This window comes from Salvia hispanica, chromosome 1 (assembly GCF_023119035.1).
Source record: "Salvia hispanica cultivar TCC Black 2014 chromosome 1, UniMelb_Shisp_WGS_1.0, whole genome shotgun sequence".
In the NCBI taxonomy this organism is placed as follows: domain Eukaryota; kingdom Viridiplantae; phylum Streptophyta; class Magnoliopsida; order Lamiales; family Lamiaceae; genus Salvia; species Salvia hispanica.
In genome coordinates, this window is record NC_062965.1 from 14,963,089 (window position 1) to 14,971,675 (window position 8,587).

General features: G+C 40.5%; 2 protein-coding genes across 2 annotated transcripts; one reads left to right on the top strand and one right to left on the bottom strand.

Moving 5' to 3' along the window:
- Positions 1 to 1,876: 1,876 nt before the first annotated feature.
- On the bottom strand, positions 1,877 to 2,650 carry LOC125187870 (U3 small nucleolar RNA-associated protein 25-like). The gene has a single exon (XM_048084517.1). It carries the CDS (start codon positions 2,648 to 2,650, stop codon positions 1,877 to 1,879), a length of 774 nt encoding a protein of 257 aa, XP_047940474.1.
- Positions 2,651 to 4,178: 1,528 nt separating this feature from the next.
- LOC125202770 (U4/U6.U5 tri-snRNP-associated protein 2-like) lies at positions 4,179 to 8,353 on the top strand. Its single transcript, XM_048101234.1, has 9 exons — positions 4,179 to 4,547; positions 5,483 to 5,727; positions 5,947 to 6,031; positions 6,148 to 6,333; positions 6,408 to 6,575; positions 6,649 to 6,840; positions 7,265 to 7,436; positions 7,893 to 8,064; positions 8,153 to 8,353. The coding sequence occupies exons 1-9, from the start codon at positions 4,227 to 4,229 to the stop codon at positions 8,244 to 8,246; spliced, it is 1,635 nt and encodes a 544-aa protein (XP_047957191.1). The 5' UTR covers positions 4,179 to 4,226; the 3' UTR covers positions 8,247 to 8,353.
- Positions 8,354 to 8,587: the final 234 nt, after the last annotated feature.

Sequence of the window (8,587 nt, forward strand, 5' to 3'; positions counted from 1 at the left end):
TCTCTTGTTCCGCCCTTTTTATCGAGTTTCTTGTATGACCAGGGAGTTGGATCTTCTATTGCTGCTGCTTTAACATTTTTGTGGTGTTTAAGATATCAATTATGTCGAATATATAGAGAGTTGAGAATCATATAACTCTCATATTGTTGAAAGATAAACCGTGTTCATGCACTAAGACATCCTTTTGTTTGAGGCGATACTTTGGCTTCCATAACGATGGGGAGCCAATCGTCCTGAGCTTATGTTTGCGAAAACGGGCTTGTTTCCGGAGCGTGGACTGATTGGCCTTTGTACACTTGAACATGCAATATTCTTGTTTATGGGTGAAATTTTGGTAAAATCTTGTTTTCTTGAGCATTTGCTATCTGAAGTAGTTACAGTGTGTTTAGTGTGTATAGTATTATTGAGCTAGTTACAGTGTGTTTAGTGTGTATAGTATTAGGGGGTGTTCAAGTTACTTAAAATGAAATGGGCAGAATTTAATCTGATTCAGATTTTCTACTGTTCCATCAAGTTATATTCCAAGTGTTTCTAGTGTTCTAGATGTCAGAAATGTATGCGGATATGGGCTTTTCATTTTTTTTTCCTTTTTTATTTAAAAGGGCCCATTTTGTATACTTCCTAAAGTGCCCTAAAAAATTTTAAAGCCCGCCACCGCAAATTTTCTATGCGGCAAACCTTTTTAATTTCAATGCAATTTTTGGGATAAATAAATGGGCGCTACAATTGTCTGCAAATTGAGGAAGCCAAACTATTGTCTACAAATTGAGGAAGCCAAACGGAACAATGTAGTCGGGACACCCCCAAATCAGACTTGAGCTCCGCCGCGGAATCGATTTCTGCAAATCTAGCGGGGAACGTAAGCAACGGAATTTTTCAGTACAACCCCAAATCAGAGACTTGAGCTCCGCCGCGGAATCGATTTCTGCAAATCTGTGGTTGGGTCGACATTTTTTTGTAAGCCGGAAAATGGTGAGGGCTCTCTATTTTGGGGTTGATTTAAAAATCGCAGGGGCTAAATGGTAATCTTCAACTCATTTCTGGATCCGAATTTCTAGGCAAGAAAAATAACGCAACTCCTTCGATCGTTTAGAATTAGGCGTATTTCAGAGTCAAACAGTGCGGGCCCGGATTTGTTCAGCGGGCTTCAGTAGGTTAAATCATGAAACTTGAACAGCCACCAAGACCAAGAAATAAGCCCATATCTGCTCATTTCGTGAAACTTGAACAGGCCCTTATTGAGCTTTGCAGGAAAAAATGATTTCAAGATCAAATAGTGATACAAGTACACTACTATTTGAATTACTGTTTATGTGTGTATGAAGAGGGCTATTTCAACTTGTTTAATTCTGGAGTAATTCCTCCCCTTCTACAAAGAATGTGAGTGCAAAATTTATAAAAATAGCCCATGATTACTCGAAACTAGTAGCCGGTGCGTTGCGGGTCAAGCAGTCAGACACTAAGGGTGTCCACAATGGTGGCCCTCTTGGGCATGCCCAACAAACTTGGCCCTTGCCCTCAAAACTTGGCCACCACAATGGTGGCCCTCCGGGCCACCATTTTTTTTTTAATTTCAACAATTAAAATTATTTTTATACATTTTTTGTATATTTTGATATTCCTAGAATAAAAATTATATGCATATAATAAGTGAAAAATGCATACTTAAAAAAATGCATACTTTAAAAATTACTAAAAAAAATTGAAATCAAATTGTCGTAGTATTATAGATAGGGTAAAATTATACAACGACAACGTTTTAAATACAATAAAAAAAATGACGCACACCGCCCGACTACTCGGTGTCGTCATCGTCATCCATCACATCATCGCCGCACCGCCTCCACCGCCGCCACTGCCACTTGCACCGACCCCACTACCGCTGGCACCGCCCGACTGCGACCCTTCGGACCATCCCAACTTCGACCTCGGTCGAATAATGAGATCTAAACTTCGGCCACGATTCAATATTGTACAACTGATACGACAACGCTCGTACGTCGGCTTCGGTGCGACCGCTCTCAGCAAGGCGGAGTTGGGTCTCGTATATGTCACTGAACCTCTTCAACGCTTTAGTAATCCTTCCGAACTTCTTCCGGATCTGGCTAGTTGTACGCTCGACGCTCCCATCTGGTTTGAATTCGTTGTACACATCGAGAACGCGATTCCAAAAGCAAACGTCGGTCTGATCCGTACCGACTATAGAATCGGTCGTGACTGCATACCAAGCTCTGGCTACAGCAATGGATTCTTCATTGCTATAGTAGGTCGACTGCCGGCCTCCACCGCCATCGCCATCACCATCGCCATCGCCGCCGCCACAGCCGCCGCGTCCGCCTCCGCCTCCGCCGCCTCGCCCACCACTTCGGTCGCCACCTCCTCCGGTCCCCTGCTCTCCTCGGCGGCCGGCGCTTCGACCACCGCCGCCGCTTCGCCCCCCACCATTTCCGCCATTTCGCCCACCTCCGCCGCCGTTTCGCCCCCCAACGCCTTGATTTCGCCCGCGGCCACCTTGAGTACCGGACACTGGGGTCTCTGGTGGTGTTCCCATCAATTGTTCCAACGTGAATCTATCAGATTCAGATAGAGGGGATTGGGTGTATTGGGTGGAGGATTGGAGTGTGAGAAGGTTTGTTGAAGTTGCGTCCATATTGGGCGGTGGTCTGCCCAGAACCTGCCGTTAGGGACGACCCAGCGTTCCTGCGGGTGAGAGGAGGACTGACGGAGAGTTGGGGTGTCTGCATTTGCTGCAATGGCGCGATTGTGGACTCCACGGGTGGGTTGGGAGGGGGTCGGACTCGATCTCCACAGTTGGGAAGACGAAAATGCGCCAATCCCGATCTCCATAGCTGGGAGAATCATCTCCACCTTGCATTTTGTAGACTTTGAAAATGATAGAGCGGTGGGCAGGGCCGCGGCTCTCGGCCCTTGCAGTGGCGGGCCGAGCCGCCTGCCCAAGAGCCTCGGCCTGGCCGAGCGCTCGGCTCTCTCTCGTCCACCCCCCGAGCCGCGGGCATGCCTCGCCTCAGTAGTGGGGGGCCGCGGGCTGCCCAAGCCCGGGCCGAGAGCCGCGGCTCCCCCACTGTGGACGCTCTAAGCGCAGTTGATGCCCGAAGAAGGGTGGGAGACTGGGCTCGGTTCGGCACTGAGAGGGGTGTACACTGCGGAGGAGAGGGCCGGAACTATGGGGCGGATGGGGATACAACTTTAATTTATTTAACCCGGAATTGAGAATAGAATTACTCAATTACTCAAAGCTTGCTTATTTTATAGAAATACATTTCAATTTTTATAGTACTAGTAATTTTTAATGAGGGCGCATTATGATTTTATGATTTCAATTCCTCGAGTCTGATTATTTTTATGATCTTGAAGTAATTTTATTTTTTACTCTACTCGTCCACGAAAAATAGAGCACAATTACCATTTTTTGCCGTTCACAAAAAATAGAGCACATTCATTTATGGAAAGTTTTCAACAAATAATAACTCTACACATCATTCCACTAACACTACTTCCGTCCCTGAAAATTTGTCCCATTTTTCCATTTCCGTCCATCCCCCAAAATTTGTCCAATTTCACTTTTACTATTTTTGGCAGTAGACCTCATATTCCACTAACTCATTTCTACTAACATTTTAGTATAAAACTAATATATTAAAGTAGAACCCACAATCCACTAACTTTTTCAACTCACTTTCCATTACATTTCTTAAAATCCGTGCCGGATCAAAGTGGGACAAATTTTGGAGATAGAGGTAGTACTTTTTCTCATTCTCTCTTACTTCTTTTCCTTCTCTATTACTTTACCAATTCTACATTAAAACCCGTGCCATACACAAATTGCTATATTTTTTTTGGACGGAGAGAGTATATTGTTATTTTATTTTATAAAGTGAAAGTAATTAAAATTAAAAAAAATAATAAATGAAATAAAATTTGTTGTATTACATGCATGTGAATAGTGAAAGGGGTTCAGATTAAATATTTGCTCAATTTGATTTCGAAAATAAAAAATTTCTTAAAATGAATATGATTCCGTACAAATAGCCCGAAAATCCATTACCGAACAAAAAATCCAAAAATTTTATACTATACATTTATTAAATTTATAATTACTAGTATTATTTTTGTAATATTTGTAAGTAGATGAAACTCTTTTTTATAAACAACGCTATATAGAGAAGAGTTTTCCTCTGTATCTGATGTTTGAACCCTAATGAGCCATGAAAACAGCACGAGAAGAATCCGAGAATGCAGAGATCGAAGAAGGCGCGCCGAAGAGGCAGAAGCTAGATCAATCTTCGCCGCAGCTTGCTTTCGAAAACCCGCTCCTTCCGCTGGCTTCGTATGAAGATGTTGAGGAGGAAGTGGAAGAGCGGAGAGATGGCGGTAGGGTTAGAGAGATAAATCATGGAGAAAAGGAAGGTCTAAACGGGCATATTGAAGACGAAGACGATGAAGATACTAAAGCAGGGCAGGGACGACGCAATCGGTCGATTGAAGTAAGAAGGGATTGCCCCTATCTCGATACTGTTAATAGACAGGTATTTCTCTAGTTAAAGCTCGAGTTCATTGTTCATTAATTTTTCACTGTCTCACTTTTATGCGATGATGATTTTTTATTATATGCTGGTGTAATTGATGGTGGTTCTGATTCTGATTTGGATAATTATACTTGTTAGGGAGCCTTTACTTCTAGGGATCACTGATTAGCCTGGAAAATATAAATAGTAACTAATAGTACATTGTTTACTAAGATGAATTCAAACTTTTAGATATCTAAGGCCTTGATAATTTCTACATTTTGGGCTAAATGACATGAGTCATATCCTATCGAAGGTGCAGTATTGGAGAAATAGTAGCAACGAAGATAAATAACTGATATCATCTATCTTGAATAAAATATGCCCCTAATCTATTATCAGCGTTAAGTGACTGTTCATAATGGCCTTGTTGTTTGCTATATGCTTAAGTGGATGAGAAATGTATAACTAAGTTTGAAACCATAAATTTTGTTATTATCTATTCCCACCCGGTATGCCCGAGTCTTCGTTTTGTATTCTGTTTTTGAATTGTACTTTTAGTCGCACTTTTTGACCCAAAAAAATCTTCTTATAAAACATACAGAAATAGTCAATTAGAACTGTTGCTTTGCTAGTTTGTGTTGCTGAGTCTAAGACCAATTGATTTGATGCTATCTAAAGCCCTAAGAAGGTTCTTGGTTCGTGAGCCAAAAACATTGGTATTTTCCAACAAAGAAGTATTTTATAGTTTCTAATTAAAACCATTAATGTTGATGTTGTGCTCTCTGGCATCTTAATGGTTGATATGCCATTATTTGGTGTTCTTACAAAATATAATATTTTAGTTTGTTTCGTTTATATCATATTCGCCATTCTTGCTAATACAATTATCTAACAGCTACAACTTTCCTTGTTTGTGATTTGATTTCTTAATAAATGTTGCATTTGTCTTTCAGGTTTTAGATTTTGATTTCGAGAAATTTTGCTCAGTATCCCTTTCCAACTTGAATGTCTACGCATGTTTGGTGTGTGGGAAGTATTTCCAGGGAAGAGGACCAAAATCTCACGCATATACCCATAGTCTTGAAGCTGGACACCATGTCTACATTAATCTCTGTACAGAAAAAGTTTACTGTCTTCCTGATGGATATGAAGTCATTGACCCATCATTGGATGACATCCGCCATGTACTAAACCCAAGGCATGTGTATTGTTTCTGTGCTCGATTGTCAGTTTTAGCTCATGCACCTTTCCTTCTGTGCGATTCATTAGACGAGGGAATATATTTTGTCTCCAGGGTGGATATTGTTCACATTTGCATTTTTGTTCATTTTATGCTGTCACCTTATTGTTTTAGTGTCTTGCTTCACCCAGCCAAGTTATTTTCATATCATCCCCTGATATTTTGTAAATTGTACAGGTTTACAAGAGAAAATGTTATTCAGATTGACCGGAATCGTCAGTGGTCCAGGGCGCTTGATGGTTCCGATTATCTTCCCGGAATGGTATTTGATTGAGCCTTTTTTTGGGTGTTACAGCCATCTCTATTCCAAAATTCTTCTTGTGACGTTTGCTGAAACATACTAATTATGTTGATCTTTTCTGTTTGAAATGTTTGTAGGTGGGATTGAATAATATCAAAGAGACTGATTTTGTCAATGTCACCATTCAATCTTTGATGCGTGTTACTCCCTTGAGGAACTTCTTTCTTATTCCAGAGAACTACTCCCATTGCAAATCCCAACTGGTTCATCGATTTGGAGAGCTCACTCGAAAAATCTGGCATGCAAGGAACTTTAAAGGACAGGTTGAACCTTAAACCTAATCATGACTTCTGTACTGGTTCTTGACCTTTATATTCTGATGCTGAAAGTTTTGCAGGTCAGTCCGCATGAATTTCTCCAGGCAGTTATGAAGGCTAGTGGGAAAACATACCGAATAGGTGCTCAATCAGATCCAGTTAGATTTATCTCATGGCTTCTTCAAACTTTGCATCGAGATCTTAGAAGATCTAAAAAGGGAAGCAGCATCATTCACCAGTGCTTTCAGGTTCCCCTCTCTCTCCTATTTGTATGTATATGCTCTTTTCATCTTGTTCTTTTACTAAATATTTTGTGTACAGGGTGAGCTGGAGGTTGTCAAGGAGATCCACAACAAGCATCTAGGAGAGAAAAAAGATAATGGAGATGATGCGGGAAATGAAGTGGGTAATGTCATCATGGAGACAAGCAAAATGCCGTTCTTAATGCTTGGGTTGGACTTGCCACCACCTCCACTTTTTAAGGACATTATGGAGAAGAACATTATACCACAGGTGTGTTTATATTCTTAAAACTTGGAACTGTATTAGCTGTTCCTGAACAAACTTGTTGATTTAATTTACATTTTTCTGATATGGTATGGAGACTGTGACCTATTAAAGGTTTTTGTGCATAGCCTTGGACAATGTTTTCTCTATTTTTGTTATTCTTCCGGTATCCTCAAAAAAAGGTAGACATGATATTTTTCCTTCATTGTCAATTATTGAAATTGCTGTTTCCTTCACAATGATCACTAATTTTTAGGGCCTGAATACTTTTGCCATTAGCCTTTTGTGATTATAAATATTATACCAGGCTTTAGCCTTTCATATTTGGCAATATTCTGGATTGATCTACATATAAATCACTTTTACTCAGCATGACCGTCTTGACACTCTAATTTGATAGTTCCTCTTCCTCGAATTTGCGAATTTCTAGGTTCCACTTTTCAACATACTCAAGAAGTTTGATGGTGAAACTGTGACAGAAGTGGTTCGGCCTCACACAGCAAGGATGAGATATCGTGTCACAAAATTGCCGAAGTATCTTATTCTCCACATGCTTCGGTTTACGAGAAACAACTTTTTTGTCGAGAAAAATCCTACACTCGGTAAGTAGTTATTTCTCCCTTTGTCTCATTTCAATAGGGCTTTAGAAACAGATAGTTTGTAATAAAAGAGGAGAGAGAAGATAACTGAGGCTGAATTTGACCAAAAAGAAAGAGGGATAAATCAAGTGCACCCAAGTTAGGGTACATGTTATGTAGGTAGACCTGTTGAAATGGGACGGAGGGAGTGAATCTTATCAGGTAGCTATTGTTGAATCAGTTTCAGGGTGCTCTCTCTAAAGTGTAGACAGGGCGTGCTTTTTTGTTGATCCTGTGCAGCTCTAGGATTGAGGAAATTAGATATTGACTGAAATATGATCGAAACAAATTGCTTATTTCTACTTCAGTTGACAGTAGTAGCTACAACTAGATGTTTGCTGTCTTCTGCTCTGAGAATCTGTGTTATTATTTGGCATTTGCCTGACTGTCTTTTTATCCGGACATTATTTTTGGGTGCAGTTAATTTCCCTGTGAAGAATCTGGAACTGAAAGATTACATTCCCCTTCCTGTACCGAGGGATAATGAGAAGTTGCGTTCGAAGTACGACTTGATTGCTAACATTGTTCACGACGGTAAACCGGGTGGAGGATCATATAGGGTATTTGTGCAGCGAAAGTCGGAAGAACTATGGTAATTAGTTGAAAGGCTTTTGGGGTCTCTTTTAGTAGAAGCCATTTTGATCCATCCCCTTACCTTAATCGATCTTCTTGTTTACTAGGTACGAGATGCAGGATCTTCATGTGTCGGAGACGTTGCCACAAATGGTCGCCCTCTCCGAGGCGTACATGCAGATTTATGAGCAGCAGCAGTAGAAGATTTCAGATACTGAGAAGTAAAATGCTTGTCTTGTTATATTGTTCCATTTCAAAGTGTTATAATATGCTTTTGGAGATTTTATTTTTTATCTTTTTTCTTTTCATTTTCTTTGGATACGATTATGGTCAGGCATATATCCGGACATTAGGGAGATCCTCTGCTGTGTTTACAAAACACAGCAGCCCTACAGTGGTTAAAACGACGGCCGTTTACATACAAAACGCATCAATATTAGTGAGCGATTTTAAAAGATGGTATAATATTAAAATATAAACTACACGTACAATTCTCGTTCGCTTTTAAACGGGGGCTGGATCGCCTACTGTGGGAGAATCAC